We start from the raw sequence: 17,205 nt of genomic DNA, 5'->3' as shown, positions 1-17,205 counted from the left end.
ACTCAGTCACCTTAGAATTTTAAAAATGTGTTGGTTTCCTAGGCTGCCAAAACAAACCACCACATCCAGCATTTTCAAATAACTGCCCATGCCTGCCTCTTCCAGCTTCTGACGGTCACAGGGCCGGCCCTGGTCCCTTGGTGTGGGGCAGAACCTTCTCTCACAAAGACACCGGCCATGCGGTCCGGCCCGCTGCCCTGACGGCCTCATCTCAGCTGACCACATCTGCAAAGACTGGGCCAGGGGTCAGGACTTGGCCAGGCCTTTGGGGGACACTCTGACCCCTGACCAGGAGGCTCTCAGGGCTTGTCTTCCTCATCTCCCTCCCCCTTCACACCACACTTTCTACTCTAAGAGAAATCCCACTTCCTCCTAGGGTTTAAAACCCCAGGACTATTTTATACCTCCACCAGAAGTAAACCAGGAAGCCTGACTCACCATCACCCTTCTCCTAGCTGTATGGAACATCCCAGCTGCGGCATGTGCCACCCAGTGGGCATCCGCCACCCCTTCCCCCTGCAGCTGGGGTGGCTGCCGGCTCTGGACCTTGCCCTCAGGCCTGAGGCTGGGGACATGGGGGGCCACAGACCCATACCCAGGGCCAGAGGGAGCAGACTCAGGGCGTTCGGGGCAGGGCCTGGTTCACAAGACGTACCCTGAGTTCGGTGGGCCTCTTCTGCCCCCTACACAATGCGAGCAGAGCCTTCTGCTCCTCTGTTTTTATACTGTGGTGCACAGAAAACTCTCATCCAGCGACGAGACTGCGCATCTGGCCATCTTCCCAGAGGCTGTGCAGCCCTCGCTGACAGCCCCCCTCGGAGGTGACGCATGCTGTGACCACAGCTCTGCAAAAAAAAAAACTGTCCAAAGAATGAAAATAACTGTTAGGATGGTAGAGATGGGAATGAGTTTTCCTTCCACAGAATGAATCTAAACGATGTTACGTGTCTCCTCACTGGTTGTTTTCACCAAGAGGAAGGTGCAGAGGATGCTTTAAAGTGGTAGCACAGGGTGCTGGCGAGGACGCAGGGCCGGAGAAAGGGGCTGGCGGCAGCGGCAGCTCAGACCATTCATCTGGCCCAGGAACAGCGTTTCTAAGAACCTAAGGAAAGAGCCCAATTACATGACTGTTCACAAGAGCAACAAACAGTCACTAGAAATGCTAAGCAATGAGGGGAGGGCAGAATAACCAGCAGCGTATCAAACAGACGGACTCTCATTACAAAGGATTCTCAGATGTTAGAAAGGATGTTCACAGAGAGTTAACACCATGAAAGACAAAAGGAATAGTGAATAAAAAATAGTCAGGGTACAGAATCCCATCTATCCCAGGGGTCTCGACTATTTAAAGAATTTTAAAGCACACAGAATAACACATGTTCCGCATTAACCATGACTGTCTCTGGGTGAGGGATCGTGGGTCATTTTTCTCAACCATTTTTATAGTTCCAAATATTCTACACCCAGCATTATTTATACTTTCAAGTTTTATTGTATTTTAAGTTAAACTTCATTGATAAATTTAAAAGACTCCCCGCATCATACCAATTCAATTCAATCAGTATCTGAACTTCTCAGAAAAATAACTTTCCTAACATGGCACCAAAAACAAATCTGCAGCCCACGGAGAATAACCTGGAGGTGGCCGGAGCCAAGAGCCCAGCGCCCACCTGCGCTCCAGACGACAGTCACCGCGTGGCGACCGATGCTCCACGGGCAGCTCCTGAGCCCCACCTGACCGCCCGGACACCCCAAAGAGGCACAGTCACTGCCTGCTGGGGGGGTCGGCGGGTGGCCTGGGGCTTTACTAGGAAACCCGCTCCTCCCGGAAAGACAGAACCTCTAGCCCACACCCAGTAACTAGGTGATGCTTCCTGGCGACCCCGACTTTCTCATGGCTACTCGGAGCACGATCCGACGGCAGCGCGGGGCCCACAGCTGCCCGATGGCACCTCGCCTCCCCTGTGGAGTGGACGGCACGCACGGATCTGGAGGGACGAGGGATTACCCTACACTGATCCCTCCTGCAAGTGACCAAAGGCGCCCGACCTCGCCGCCATTGGACGGCCTTCGGGGTTGTGCCTCCTTCCAGGGAGCACAGGCCAGAGCAGCAGCCCCCCGTGGACGGCCGCGGCCGGCAATGAGCCACAGGGACGGAGGCCCCTCGGCTCACTGTGGGAAGTGGCCACGGACAGGCCTAAGAACAGGCTCAACAGAACTCAACTTGTAAACGTAAGGTTTTTTATCAGATGAAGATATGCTTGCTTCCCAAATTTTTTAAAAGGAAAACACCAGGATTTGCAGAGCAAACAGGGAGACTCCACATGGCAGCATTTTAAAACATTTGTAATCAGACAAACACAAAATTAGTTCTTTGAGCAAAAGCAAAATGTTCCTCTTAAGGACAGTAAGCACCAGGAGGTGCAGCTTTACCAGACAGGTTATGGTGATCCCTGGAGAGCTCAAGAAAATGAAATCAACGCCTCACAGTCTCAGAACACTGAAGACTTTCACGTGTCCTAATTCAAAGTGTAGACCTAACTGATTACTAAGAATAGCCAGGACAGGTTTACTGAGAATGAACAAAAGGTCTGACTTTCATACTTCATGTATCCAATTTAAAACAGAGAGAAAGAAAGCACAGGTGAAAGGGGACCCAGGAAATCATGAGTAGACACCCTGAGTCGTGCTAATACTAGATGACCTTTATTCTGCCAGACAGCATTCTACTTATTTTGCACTTAAGGTAATTTAGAAATTTTTTCATACTTTAACTTTAATCAAAATGGGACAATAAATTTGATTTTATCGAAATGAAGTTACAGCACTAAATCCAAGAAAAAAACTCAGTAAAACATCAAGTTTAAAATTCTTGCTCAGAAACACTGGTCATGTGTGCTCTTCAGAAACCCCCAGAAGGAGAGACAAAGAAAGACAAGGCCACCCGGAGGCACCATTGGACAGGAGGACACCGGACGTGGCAGCAGCGCAGCAGCAAGGATCCTGGACAGGGTCCAGGGACAGAAGGACAGTGGGGAAACGGGTGCAAGTGGACAAAGCCCGCGGCTTGTTGTTAACACTGCCCCAAATCCCCTGGTTTTGACGCTGTCCTACAGGCAGGTTAGACATAGGTGAGGGTAGAAAGTGACATCAGGGAAAGCTGGGAGAAGGGTACATGGAAACTCTCTGGGTGGTTTTTGCCTCAAGTTTTGTTAAGTTTAAATTTCAAAATAAAAAGTATTTTAAAAAAGAAACAATTAGTCACAAGACATAACCTCACTAACCACAGAGGTGAACATCATCAACTCTAGATGACAAGCCCGGGGGGAAGCCCCCTCCTCCCCAAGTAAAGCTGCAAGTTCACATCGGGTAGGGGGGGGCAGCGGTCTCGGGGGCCCTGGTGGCCCAGGAGACAGGCTCCGGCTAGAACGAGCACCCCTCACTGCACTCCCGCTGGGCCCGGACCCACCCTCAGTGGTCCCAAATCTGCCCAGCCCCCTCCCCGCCCCCACAGCCCCCTCTGCCAAAGCACTTCCTTCCTCGCCCCTCCCGGCTCCGCCTGCCCCCAGGCTCATGCCCGGGCCGTCCCCTCTCCTCGGGCAGTCCCCTCTCCTCGAGGCCCTTCAGCCTCCTTTCCACCTGGAGACTTTAACCCTTAGCGGCTACGGATAAAATTCAAAGGGGAAAAACGGCATCTTCATTTCACCAATCTCTCGCAAAAATTTAGCATTTCCTTAGTTATGGACTTGGCAACAAGCCACAGTGGGATGAGCAGAGCCAGTCCTTGTTCCCAATGGAAATGACAAATATTCTCACATCACAATTCAGTTCTTGCAGATATTTAAAATGGCATTCGTGTCCCTTACAGCTTTGAAATTGTACCTGTAACCTCCTAAGTACTGACTGCTCAACTCTAACAGTAACCAAGACTGTCCTGTCCTCCCACTCGGAGAAGGGCCTGCGGAAGAAGACTGCACCTTCACCACGTGCTGGTCCTGGGAGGCGCTGGGGTGATCCAGTTCGGGTTGAGTTATGTACCCTAATGCTAGCAAAACCGACTGCTAACAAGACAAGTGCACGTGAGGCAAGAAACAACGTCTCTTCTTTAAAGGAGGAAAATCACAGTTCGTTAAGCTGCCCTCAGTGTCAGGCGAAGGCGAGCCAGCCGGGCGCCGTGAAGGGGCCTGGGAGACACCGAGCTTCCCAGGGAGGCTGAGGCCGAGTCCGGGGTCGTGCGAGGGCGGCCTGGGCTCCCGGGCAGGGCTCTGGGTGAAGCCTGGAGAGTCGCCCTCCCCAGTGGGGGGCAAGGGCCGGCTGCCAGGGGCAGAGGGGCGCTCAGCCCCAAATCTGGACAACACAGCCCCCACGAGGGCTGGCCCCCTCCCAAAGCAGCAGGAAGCAGTGCCAAGGATCGGCCAACCTCAGACCTCCCGGAGGGGCCCCTCCCCTCTTGGCCCCGAATGCCAAACCCCATGGGACACCACCGGAAGGAGGTGCTGCCACTTGGCCTTCGCACGGGCCCCACAAGGCAAAGGGGAGGTAGAGTACCCGCAGAGGACATGGCGACCCCGACCCCCAGGGATTTGGGACCCCATCCCGCGCCCTGCCCAGCCTCACCAGCTCTCGGCCCCTGGCAGGCCCAGACCCTCTCGTCACCTCTCCCGACACTCACCACCTGGGGATGGCGGACACAGAGCTGCTGCCTGACCCAGGGGAGAGCTACTGCCCACAAGCCTGCCCTGTGTCCTATTCCAGGGGCCAGCACCCCGTCCCGTTTCCATGGATACACTGACTCTGCAGATTTTGCTAGAAGCTCTGGAAAGACGGGCTTTACACACAGACGCCTCCTGTGGAAGGCCTGGCTGGGAGTGGGCCCAGCTGCCCCCAAAACCTGGCTGCCAGCACTTCCTGCCCTCAGAGTCAACACATTCCCTCTCTGGCTCCTGATGGAGTGGACTGGATTTTCCGACAAGTGTGTGTCAGTCTAAATGGATTCACCACAATTCCAAGGAGGGCAGCTTCCTTTCACCTCCCCAAGCTTGGCCTCAGCAGCCCCCTCCCTCCATGGAAGTGACCCGAGCAGCACACCAGCAAGGAGCAGCGGCTTTAAAGAGTAACAGCAGTGCCCACGTGCATGGGCAGATCCCCAGGAAGATCTGGTGGGATCTAGTCAGCCCACAAAGACCATGTGTGAGGAAGCGCCATGCTTTCCCAGCAAGCATGTTTTTAGAACATGGCACATGGCATCTACTCTGGGGGAGACCTGAGTACACAGACCAACCTCCACCCCGACTGGCCCTGAAGGGCCCTGCAGCAGGACTCCCCACTTCCTGGAGAACAGGGCCCCCGAGTCTCTCACCAGGGTGCACAGAGACGCACTGGGCACTCTCAGGGCTGCCCTGAGAGGCACTGGCAAGCACGAGAACATGGCTCGCCTGGCATGTTACTTGACTTGGTTGTGGTATCTGAACCAGCTGACCCCTCCCAGCTCCTTGAAACCCCTTGGTGAAGCTTCCAGGACGGGGACCCCCGGTGCCCTGCTTCCAGGGCTTCCCCGTTTCACCACCTCTCGAAGCAGAGGCTGCGGCACTTGGTCTCCAACTTCTCTTCCATCTGCACTCCTGCGGGGTGATCCCGCGTTCAGTGCCGTCCGTGAGCCACCACACCTCCCAGGTCCACATTCCGCAGCCTCCAGAGCTTCTCCCCAGAGCAGCTTCTCCACACGCCCAAACCGAGATCCTCCCAGTTGTTCCGGGCAACTGCTCTCCCCCACACTCACAAACCATCCACAGAAAATGGCGGTGGCTTCACTTTCAAAACACCTCCACACCTTGCAACAGAGCCCCTACGTATCTGAAGCAAAAACTGACAGAACTGAAAGGAGAAATATGTAGTTGTACAATAACACCAGGAGACTCTGATACAACACCTTCAATAAATTAAAGAACATCCAAACAGAAGACCAGTAAGGAAACTGAGGACTCGAACAATACTAGGAAGCACTTAGACCTAACAGACACACACAGAACACAGCACCCAGAAATGGCAGAACACACACTCTCCTCCGGTGCACAGGAACAGCTTTCCAGATCTTAGTAAACTGAAAAATAGTGAAATCCTACAAAGCATCTTTTCAGACCACAATAGAATAAAGTTAGAAATCAATAACAAAAAGAAAAATGGAAAATTTTAAAATATGTGGTAATTAAACAATATACTAATAAACAACCAATGGTTCAAAGAAGAAATCACAAGAGAAATTAGGAAATATCTTGAGATGAATGAAAAGAAAATCACAACATACCAAATTATGGGATGCAGCGAAGGCAGTGCTCAGAGTGAAATTTATAGCTCTATATGTCTAGATTAAAAAAGAAGAGAGATCACAAATCAGTAATCTAACTTCACAGCTAAAGAAACTAGAAGCAGAAACTAAACCCAAGGTTAGTAGAAGGAAGGAGACAGTGAAGTTTAGAAGATGGATAAACGAAATAGAGAACAGAAAAACAACAGCGAATCAACACACCCAAAAGCTGTTTGTTTGTTTTTTGTAAAAGATCAATAAAATCAACAAAACTTTAACCAGACAGACTAAGAACAAGAGAAGAGCACAAGGGTACTACAATCAATTACATACCCACAAAGTAGAAAACCAGGATGAAATGGACAAATCCCTTAAAACATGTAAATTACCTAAAATGACACAAGAGGAAATGGAAAACCTCAACAGACCTATAGCAAGTAGAGACTGAGTCGGTACAGAAACCTCCCAACGAAGAAAAGCCCAGGGCCCGACGGCTTCCCCGCTGAGGCCACCCAACCTTTAGGGAAGGCACACAAGCACTCAAGTAACTGTGAGAACGTTTACAAAAGCAAAGGTCTTTTCACTGGAGACACCCAGGGAAAGAAACCCTGATCATCAACTGCCTGGCTCTGGGGACCCACAGATGTCACAGAGAACTAGACATTTTTCAGAAATGTGATTAACAGGTAAATTCACATCCACAAGAAAATGCACACTCTGAAAAACTTTTAAAAGAGCACAAAATATAACAGCAATGGAAAATAAAATACACTTTTGGGGAACATCCTCTCTAGACTGACAAGCCACAAAGGGGGCAAGAAGGGGACTGAGCACGGTGGATGCTGAGTCGCTGAGGCCAGGTCGGGACCAGGTGCGGCTGGAGGCAGGGGCAATCCTGAGGGCCCGGAGCCCCCCAGGCTGGGGAGCGCTCAGTGGCGTTCTCCCACATCCCTTCTGCGCCCTGGCCTGCAGGTCCCCCCCCTCCAAGCTACCCTCCCCCAGAGACGGGGACGGCACCCACGCCTAACACACTCTAGTTCAGCTGCTGGGTCAGCTCAGAACAAAACCCAGACTCGGCTCTGAGAGGGAGACAGCAGATGGGCTGGAGAGGGCATGGCCAGGGCCCGCCTGCCAGAGCCGTGAGGGCAGCAGGCCCTCCACCTTCTCGTTGGCAATAGGTCAGTGTGACTCAATCTACAATGGAAGTCTTTTTACTCCTCAGGGGCATGGTTGAAATAAATCAGATGTGAGCTTCTGAACTGGCGAGAGGCAGCAGCTGGCTCCACCTGGTCACCAAGGGGCCATCTTCCTGAAATACAAAATCCCAGGGCCTGGTGCCACAGAGCGGGTCACGGGCAGAAGGGGCTTTAGCTGCCGGAGTCGGGGCACACCTGTGGGAGACACAAAGAGGAGCACCGCGCTGCATAGAAAGCAAGGCGAGCCAGGCACTGGCCTTCCTGCATCTCACCAATAAGGGAGACCACAGGCTGGCACACCTGGAACAGCTCTACCGTGAGGGGGTCACGTGCCCCCACGCACACGGCGGCCTCACACACGCCCAACCACACCTGCTCCCTCCACCCACAGGTCGTCATTAACCAAATAAAGCAAAGCTCTTAGAACGGTCCCCCGTCAACAAGAACCTGGGGTGGGGAGGCGGAAGGAAACAGTGACTTCCGTTTGGCTGGTGACATCTGTGCTGTGCTGAACTGCTTCCCAGGGCGCAGCATCACCCAAACCCAAACTCAGACGCCAAAGTCCAATTCACCAGCACGGGGGGTCCCGTGGGCGCCTGGTCTGGGGTCACAGGCCACAGCCATGGGGCAGCTGAGTGGCGTCGGCAGGACGTGAGCAGGGTCGAGCGCCACGTGCAGAGGAGCCAGACGGCAAAGTGGGAGCCGAGACCCAGGAGGAGCAGCAAACACACAGCGTGCACGTCAGCCACGGCTTCCTCCACCAGCTCAGCGCTGGACACCCGACACTCAGCAGAAAAGGCAAAGATGCAGGCATACTTTTAAAACATCTCCTATGCACTCAAAATGCTATTATATTCTGTAAAAGAACAGAAAAAACAGCAAGTCTCCAAGTTACTTGTTTAGAGTTTCCTCTATCCCCTCTGTTCAAAGACAGAGTCTTCTGCAGTTATCAGTGATTAAACACAGTGAGGGAGAAAACACCTCCATCTGCCAGAGCAGCATCTAAAAATGACTGGAATTAGACTGATACCTGCATTTCCTCACAAGGTATTTCACTTTCCAGTGGAGCCCAGGACCACAAAAACTAAAGAACAACTCAGCTATAACAACTCAAAGTCTTTATTTTCCAACAAACATAAATGTCTTCAAAACAAACAGATCAACCTAACTAGAGTCAACTGAGACCCTGAAGAGCAAATGCAGGTTCCAGGCCCGAGGCGAGGCCGCAGCACTTTCCTCCACCAGGACGAGACCAGGTCGCACCCCCGGGCCGGGCGGAGGCACCAGGGCGTCCCTGCGGCCTCTCCCGCCCCGGGCTGCTGTCACTCTGAAATCAAGGCTTCCCCGGCTTACAGGTTCTCCGCAGGTGCCACGTGGATGCGGCTGGAATCAGCTGCTGGGCTCCGGCATGGGGCGGTCCTGTGCGCCGCCAAGCCCCTGACCCCCGGCCAGTCCACTGACGCCAAGCACTCAGTCACGACAACCAAACATGTCCCCAAACACGGCCGAGCGTTCTCCAGCGCCTTCGAGGACAGACAGCGCATCCACTGACTCGGTGACAAGCCGCAGCCAGCGCCGAGCGCGTCCAACCCCGCGAACCCCCAGCCGAGCCGCCCGCCCGTGAGAAGCGGCGGCGCCAGAGGAGACCCAGCGCCCACCAGAACGTTCGCGGGCCACTGGGCGATGGCTCCGGGAAGCACCGCTGACCTCCCGGCCTCCACTTCCCCACGAGCAGCTCATTCCTCGCCGTGGCGCTGACCCCACTTTGAATCACAGAAACGGCAGGACACGCCTTAAAACGTGCCCTGGGATGGGTCATTAACAAATGCCAAGTTCTTCACTGAAAACTGAAGCCAGAAGGGTGAAACTCACCTATTTTATATCATAAGTCGCTCTGAACAACCAAACATAAAAGCAGGAGCTACACCAAAACGTTAAATAGATTTGAATGCGATCCGAAACGTCAGTAGCTTTAATTGAAGAAGCTCCGTTATTCTAGAAGCCCTCTTTTTTTCATTTTCAAACAAAACTTTCTCCTCAGCAAAGCAAGAATTGTTGCATTTTCACAATGGAAAACTCTGCTGTTATAACAGCCCCATCTTCTGGAATATTCCCAACTACTCAGGAAGCAGTGCCGTGCATGTGCCAACACAGGTCTACGTGGATCCTGCTGACAAGCAGGGGGTGGGGGAGGGAACATCTCTAACTAGAACCTCTTGCCAGGTGATCAGCACCTGAAAATGCTTAAACAAACAACCTAGGATTCCTCTATCAAGGACAAACTCAAGACCTAAAATCACACATGATGGCAGAACGTCCTAGGTCAGCAGTCAATGGCCCAAGAGCTCGGATATTTGTCGGGCAGTGGCTGTGCCATTTCTGGGGTAAAGGCGCATCTAGGAGCTGGTCCCCACCCTGGAGGGGCTGACAGTCCAGCGGGGGAGAAAGTAGGCAGCAAAGAGAGTTACAGCACGAGACAATGCTAGAGGAGCGACTGGAAAGCACCGCAGGTGCCCGGGAGCAGCCTCACGCCTCCCAGGGCCGGCAGTGGCCCGGCCGCAGGTCCCCACTGCCTCTCAGAAGAAACCACAGCCGGAGCGTCAAAGGTACACAGCTCTGTTACATGGCAATTAAAAAGCAGTCTATAAAGCAAAACAGAACACTGCGAAGTGCAGAGTTCATCGATGGAAGGAGAGGCCGTCATTTCCAACAGGGGTTTGTGGGAGGAGAAAGGTGCTCACAGACAGCCACCAGGGAGGCCTCCGGCAGGGCGCTCGGCAGACCCGGCGCCTACAACACCCCTTTCCCGACCGCATGCCCAGCAGAACTCACTTTTCCTTTTCCCTCTCATGTGGAACAGGGAGGGTCTGTGGTGAAGCCGGGACCGCCTCACAAAGTGCCCTGTGCAGGCGCTGTGGGAGAGGACGTGCCCCGGAGCAGCCTCTCCAGAGACCCGTGGCCTGGGGACACCACTGACTGGGCCATCACCCCCCTTCCCGTGGAGGTCCCAGAGAAGAAACTTCAAACACCCAAGCTCACCCCTTCCTACTCACCCCCGGTCAACATACCACACTAGTGCGTGTGTGCAGGTGTGTATATGCATGCAGGTGTGTGGGCATGTGTGCAGGTAGGCACTGCACGTGTGTGTACATACAGGTGTGTGCATGTGCAGGCACTGTGTGCATGTGTATAGGTATGTGTGTGCATGTGTGTGTGCACGTACAGGTGTGCAGAGGCACAGGTGGATGTGTGGGTACATGCATGCACACGGGTGTGCTTGAAGAGTGCTTGCCTTCTGGGGACATCCTCCCTATGCCACACCTTCTATCATCTTGCTGGGGACCCCCGGTTGTGCCTGAGACCCTCATGGCACCCACATACCAGGCTCCTGGCGATGTGCTAAGGACATGATGGAGGGGAAACGAGTGGTGCCCTTAGTGCCCCACCGTGTCAGGACAGCTACTATCCCATGTTGCAGAGGAGGGGACTGAATCTCCGAAAGGCTAACGGACTTGCCCAAGACCACTTGGCTGGTAGGTGGCAGGGTTAGGGTCCTGGTCAGAGCCCACCGTGCCTTCTCCGCACAGTCAGCCCACACACAGAGGACCCCTGTGGGCCTCAGCTCTCGTCACAGAGGACTGTTTCTCAAAATGTGTTAGGAATTCTAATTATTTTAAACATAAAACGTCCTAAAGTACTCACTAAGTAAACATCATTAAAATGAACACACTAAGGTTTGCTACTACAAAGAAGTCCTAAACACCATGTAAAGAAGCAGGCTGGCTGCTGGGTTACTTTTAACACGGTAAAGTAACTACTGTGCTAAAATGGCTGCACTGTGTTCTCAGTGTCCACAAATCAGTGATAGAAATGGATCTCAATTCACCATCTGAATGAAGACTGCAGCTTTTTAAAGGTTTTCACCAAAACTGCCAGTGCTCACTATGAGCCAGGCCCATCCACAGAGCAACCTGGCCATGGATGCGGCGCCCACCACCCTGCTGTGGCCACCCCAGGGCACACAGCAGCACCCTGTCCTGGAGTCCAGCCGCCGGAGCACTGGCTCTCGGCTCCGCGCACACACCTGTCACGGTTTCAGGCCCTAAAGGTGGGCAGGCAGCGCGTCCCTCTCACCCAACGACTGCAGGGTCTCCGCTGCTCCTGGCCCTATCCCATCTCCACCCTTTCTAAGCACACCCCCAACCCACTGACACCTTACACCCAAGCTGCCTCCCACCCTCCAGCCCCATGCTGGCCTCCGTTCTCGTCTGCACGCCAGGCTTCTCAACCTGCCCCAAACCTGATCGTGAGCCCGATTTCCCCCAGAACGCGATGCTGCAAGCCAAGGTCCTTTCCCCACGGCTGCCTCCTCTCCTGGCAACACACCTTCCTTCTTACTCCCCTCTTTCCACTACTGGGATTTTCTGGGAACCTCAGTCTCACCCCTTCTCCATTTCTGAGCAGACTGAGTCACCATAGGCCCCTTCAATTCCCTTCTTGCACAGACGTCTCCACCTGGGAAGCTCCAGAAGCCGCTGACTCTGTGAGCCTCTCCCAGTCCTCCCCGCCTTGGAGAAGCCATCTCCAAATTAACGAGCCCATCTTCAAATGTGACATTTTCAAAATTTAAACATGCTGCATAAAAGGTATCGCTTGATCACATGGTAGAACTGATAGGCAGTTAATTTCAGCTTGAGAACAAGTAAACACAACCTTCTTTCTGCATGTTAAATATGTTAGATAATAGCAAACTGTTCTATTAATGTTTGGCTATTAGTGTAGGATCCTACTGATCAAAAATGTGTCAAATTTGTGTAACATTTTCAAAGTATAAACAAGTGTTAAAGAGTTGCTTCTTTTCATTTATGAATTAGACTTAGCTTGCTACCACGAGGAAAACAACAACTCCAAACATTCCTGCCCACGCCAGCTTCCTAAAACACATCACTACTCTGGCAGGCGCCAACCAGGTCCTGAACAAACAGGGGCCCTGTCCTCCAAGAGAGCACTCTTCCCTCTGCCGCTGACCCAAGTGAAAACGCCCCGGCCACCCCCAGCCCCCAGCCCCCTCCTGCCTGAGTTCCAGCTCCTCCAGCACCCGCCCGACCCACGCAGCCCCCAGTTCCTGGGAACACCTGAGACACCAGTGACCCAGGTGCCCTCTGACAGGAAGAGGCTGCATGTCTTCATACAGCGCAGCACACCTGGACCACAACCAGGAATGTGCAGAAATCACTTGTTTTCTGGAAAACTCAATGCCCCGGCCCTCTCTCACACTCAGCACCCCGCACAGCCCCCCGCCGGGCTCACCAACCGAGCAGGATCGTCACTCTGGGAAAGTCGCTGGCACTCGGGTCCTATCCCACTCGCTTCAAACACTCACTATGGCCCCTAAACAGTCGTGGTCCTCCCTCTCTTTCCCCCAAACTGATATACTAGTTACTATTTAATGGAATGACAAGCCACAGTTTTAAATCTAAACTGCATATGGACCCTTCTAAATTCCCTGTACAATTTTTAATATGAACCACAAAATGGAAATTCATTTTCAACTTGCAATTGGAATAAAATCACTGTGGTTTATATAAGAGACCAACCATGGGTTTTCCTGGTTTTCTTTTCTGCACTCCACAGTGATTTTCAATTCAAGAGACAAACCTGAAACAAGCATTCCAAATATTTCAGATTGTGCATAATTGCTCTAAATTACACATACCTTTAAGCTTATGAGATTTGATTTCTAACTTAAGAAGAACTTGTAAGATCACACTAAACACTGAGCTGAAGTTCAAGAAAAATGTTTTTAAAACAATTTATCCACATTTAATAATACTCTGATAACCTGTATCTGTTAGCACCCTTTGCAATGCCTCCTCTCACAAGTTATCCACTCACTTCACATCATAAAATGCCAAAATCCCACTCTGGGAGCCTGGCAGAGACTCCCAGGCCTCGAAGTCGCGGCTGGTGTCAGCGGCTGCCCTGGGCTCACCCCGTGGGCGCACAACTAGCAAGCAACGGTCCCACCGCTGTCCCCGCTCATCTCCACTGCAGGCCTCACGGTGCCCCTCGAAACCAGGCTGAATTCAATGGTTTTGGCTGGACAATAAGAAATTTCCTATTCAAAAAATTCAAAACCCTCAGAGTAAATATATCATTTCCTTTGTTGTGACATCAAGTTAAGGGGAAACAGCAAACTGCCAGATTAAAGGCAGTCATCTGGCCCCATCTATTTTACACAGTCGACAGTATAAATACATATAAACAGCATTTTGGCTTGAAAATACCACTCCTTAAAATGCTTGTTACCAAGCTTTTAGAAATCATTAGTGCATCTCTGGCGGCTAAGCACTGGAAACAAAATAACAAGGAAATAAGAAAGGCAATGGCTGTTACCAGCATTTTCAACAAGTGCCAACAATTAAAAATACCAGTTTGTGGACAAAGGCTGTATTTGCAACGATCGAGAAAGGAGACCCTTCCAAATAATTAGCATTTCCTAGAAAGCAAATTTGTTTTTTGAACAGGGTAAATTATAACTTTATAAAACTACAGAATCAAACTGAATTGCTTTGTAGCAGGGTTGACAATTCCTTATGGGCTCACTCAACACACTATATGACTTAATAATAATTTCCAAATAATCACCCGACATTTCTTAAGTAATGTTAAAAGTATTCCATTTTTCCAAAAGTTTAAGGTTCAGAACACAGATTTAAAATCCATTCTTTGAAGAGTTTTCCATTTTCAGGCTGTCCAAAATACAAAAAGGAGAAAGGAGTCCTTGCAACTTAAAAAAAATACTTTGCTGAAATATCTCACTACTTCAACGAGAACAAGCAAAAGTGAAAAATGATCCTCTATCAGCTAACACGAGATATTCGTCTGGGGCAAGCGTTCCCACCAGGTGCGCTTAACACGCCTGTTCGTGCGACCACGTGCCGGTTGGGAAAAACGCCCGCGAGCCGGGGGAGGGTCCCGCAGCCCACCCGGCTCCGTCTCTAGCCGCGGGCGCCGGGAGGCCGCACCTGCCGCGCGGGCCGGGCGCAGAGGTCGGGACCGCGACGGGATCCGGGCCGGGGGCTGTCGGTGGACGGACCCGGCCGGGGTCGTGGGCTGGAGTCCGGATGGGGATCGGCTGGGTCCTGGTCATTTTGGGGGCCGGCTGGTGGATGCCGAGGTCGGGGTGGGGGTCGGAGGAGACGGGGGTCCCGAGGGTGGGGGGGGGGGTCCGGGCCGCGGTCGCGGATGGACGGAGAAGACGGGGGCCCCGGGGGTGGGGGGATCCGGGTCGCGGATGGACGAAGGAGACGGGGGTCCCGGGGGTGGGGGGATCCGGGCCGCGGTCGCGGATGGACGGAGAAGACGGGGGCCCCGGGGGTGGGGGGATCCGGGTCGCGGATGGACGAAGGAGACAGGGGTCCCGGGGGTGGGGGGATCCGGGCCGCGATCGCGGATGGACGGAGAAGACGGGGGCCCCGGGGGGGGGGGGGATCCGGGTCGCGGATGGACGAAGGAGACGGGGGTCCCGGGGGTGGGGGGATCCGGGGCGCGGGTGGGGGTCCGGGCCGCGGATGGACGGAGGAGACCGACAGGGGGGTCCGGGTCGCGGATGGGCGGAGGAGACGGGGGTCCCGGGGGTGGGGGGGTCCGGGCCGCGGTCGCGGATGGACGAAGGAGACGGGGGCCACGGGGGTGGGGGGATCCGGGCCGCGGGTGGGGGTCCCGCTCGGGCCCGCGGGGGTGGGGGTTCGGGCCGCGGATGGACGGAGGAGGCCGACGCGGGGGTCCCGCTCCGGGCCCCGCCGCCCCCCGCCCGCGGACTCACACGCGCGGCAGCTGCAGCGGCGGCGCCCCGCGCCTCTGGAACACGCCGTCCACGAACACGCCGTTCTTGCCGAGGCAGCGCAGGTAGAAGTCGCCGCCCGCGTCGGGCCGGGGCTGTGCGGGCGGCTCGGGGGCCCCGCCATGGCCGCCGCCCGGGGGCGTGAAGATCTCGAGGTGGCGCCGGGAGATGAAGCTCGAGTGGCCCATGCTCACGTCCACCGAGCCCTGCGACGAGTTGCGCCCGATGGTCACCGAGCGCTTCTTCATCAGGTACTCGAACTCGCGGCCCTCGAGCCGCGCCACGGCCCAGCCGCCCGGCGGGGACCCGCCGCCCCCGGCCCCGCCGCCGCCGCCGCCGCCCGCGGGCGGGGGGCCCGAGCCCGACAGCGCCGCCGCCGCCATGCCGGCCTGCTGGGCCGCCCGCGGGCGCCGGGGCGCGGGCCGCGGCCCACGCGCGCTCTCCGCCGCCGCCGCGCACCCGGAGCGGAGGGAGGGGCCCGAGCGAGGCGCCGCCGGCCGGCAGCGAGCGAGCGGCGGCGAGGGGCGGGAACGAGGCGGCCGCGCCACCAACCGGCGCGCCGGCCCGCCCCCGCCGTGGACTGACGGCCGCGCCCGCCCGTGCGAGCGGCGCACGCCAGTGGGGCTACCGACGTCCGGCCAATGGCGAGCCGCGCCGCGCCGCGCCGGCCGGCACGTTCCGCTGCGACGCGCCGACGCCAGCCGGGCTCCGGGCGGCCTGGAAAACCTGGGGCGGCCGGCCCGGGAGCCCGCGCGGGATCGGGGCTCGCCGCGGAGCCGCCGCCGGCCGGACCCCGCGGGGGCCGAGAGGGCGTCCACGGCCGGCGCCGGCCCTCGGAGCCACGGCGCCGCGCGGGGCGGGGGCCCGGGCCACAGGGTCCGCGCTCGGCTTGTCTGCGCGGCCGGGGCGCCGCCTCGGGTCGGCCCGGGGTTGGGGGTGGGCTGAGCCTTCGCGGGCGACAGGCCTCGTCAGGGCCGGCGCCGCGCCCCGCGAGGTAACGCAGTTCTCCCGCTCCCCGCCGCGCACCCCTGCGGAGCACGAGGTCCGGCCCCCCGCCCCGGGACGTCGCCGGTGAGCTGCAGCGGCGGGACGGGCGCGGGCCGAGGCCTCCGCAGCCCTTCACCCACCGCGGAGGCGGTCGCGCGCCAGAAGCAGGACAATCGCGGGGTCAGTAGACGGGAAGATCGGGGGGAGCGCGCGGCCCAGGCCACGGTGGAACCGGGCAGGCTGCGCACCCGCCTCGACCTCGGGCGGCCGCCGGGCCCTGCAGGGAGGCCGGGTCAGCCAGGGTCCGAGCGCTCCGAGCCCGCTGAGCCACGGTTGGCGGAGCGGCCGGTGCTCCAGGGGGGCGGGACTCGGACCCAGCCGCAGGGGCCGTGGGAGTGGTGTGGGGGTCCCGCTGGGCCTGTGGGTCAACCAGTGCACCTCTGTATCTGTTCCACGTGTTACAACTTATTCTAAACAATGGAAATTAATTTTCCTTCCAACTGCAACATTTACACATCTTATTTGCAATATAGGCGTTCGCAATTATAGTAAAAATTCCTTAAGGTTCAAACTTCAACCATGAGTGTAGCAGGACTCCCTAGATAAGAAAAAAGTTTCATTAAATAATGAAATTCATTTAAATAATAGAGAGGTTTTAGGTGGCATTGGTATATGTATGCAAATGCTCATGGGGAAGCATCTCATTTTAAAAACAAGGCACTGGCAATCAAAAGAATTTAAGGTCATGTATCAACAAATGCTTCCAATTTACTGGGGAGGACATGGCCATGAGGTGCCCCATCCGTGGCACTGGAGTTGGAGCCCAGTGAAGGGAGGAGATCTTGGTCCAGCCCAGGCCCTCTGCGGAGACC

The 17,205-nt window shown here is 55.3% G+C and overlaps 1 protein-coding gene across 2 annotated transcripts in view; it reads right to left on the bottom strand.

Annotated features, from left to right (window-relative positions):
- The window catches only part of FOXK2 (forkhead box K2), a 67,231-nt gene extending 51,502 nt beyond the window's left edge, over positions 1-15,729 (bottom strand). For both annotated transcript variants that reach the window (XM_037810667.1, XM_037810668.1), the window contains exon 1: positions 15,329-15,729. In XM_037810667.1, the coding sequence (XP_037666595.1) occupies positions 15,329-15,729 (401 nt within the window). The remainder of the gene's footprint in view (positions 1-15,328) is intronic.
- Positions 15,730-17,205: the final 1,476 nt, after the last annotated feature.

Source organism: Choloepus didactylus, chromosome 18, assembly GCF_015220235.1.
Source record: "Choloepus didactylus isolate mChoDid1 chromosome 18, mChoDid1.pri, whole genome shotgun sequence".
Lineage (NCBI taxonomy): Eukaryota > Metazoa > Chordata > Mammalia > Pilosa > Megalonychidae > Choloepus > Choloepus didactylus.
The sequence above is the reverse complement of the archived record's forward strand: the minus strand, read 5'-3'. Positions and strand labels throughout refer to the sequence as shown.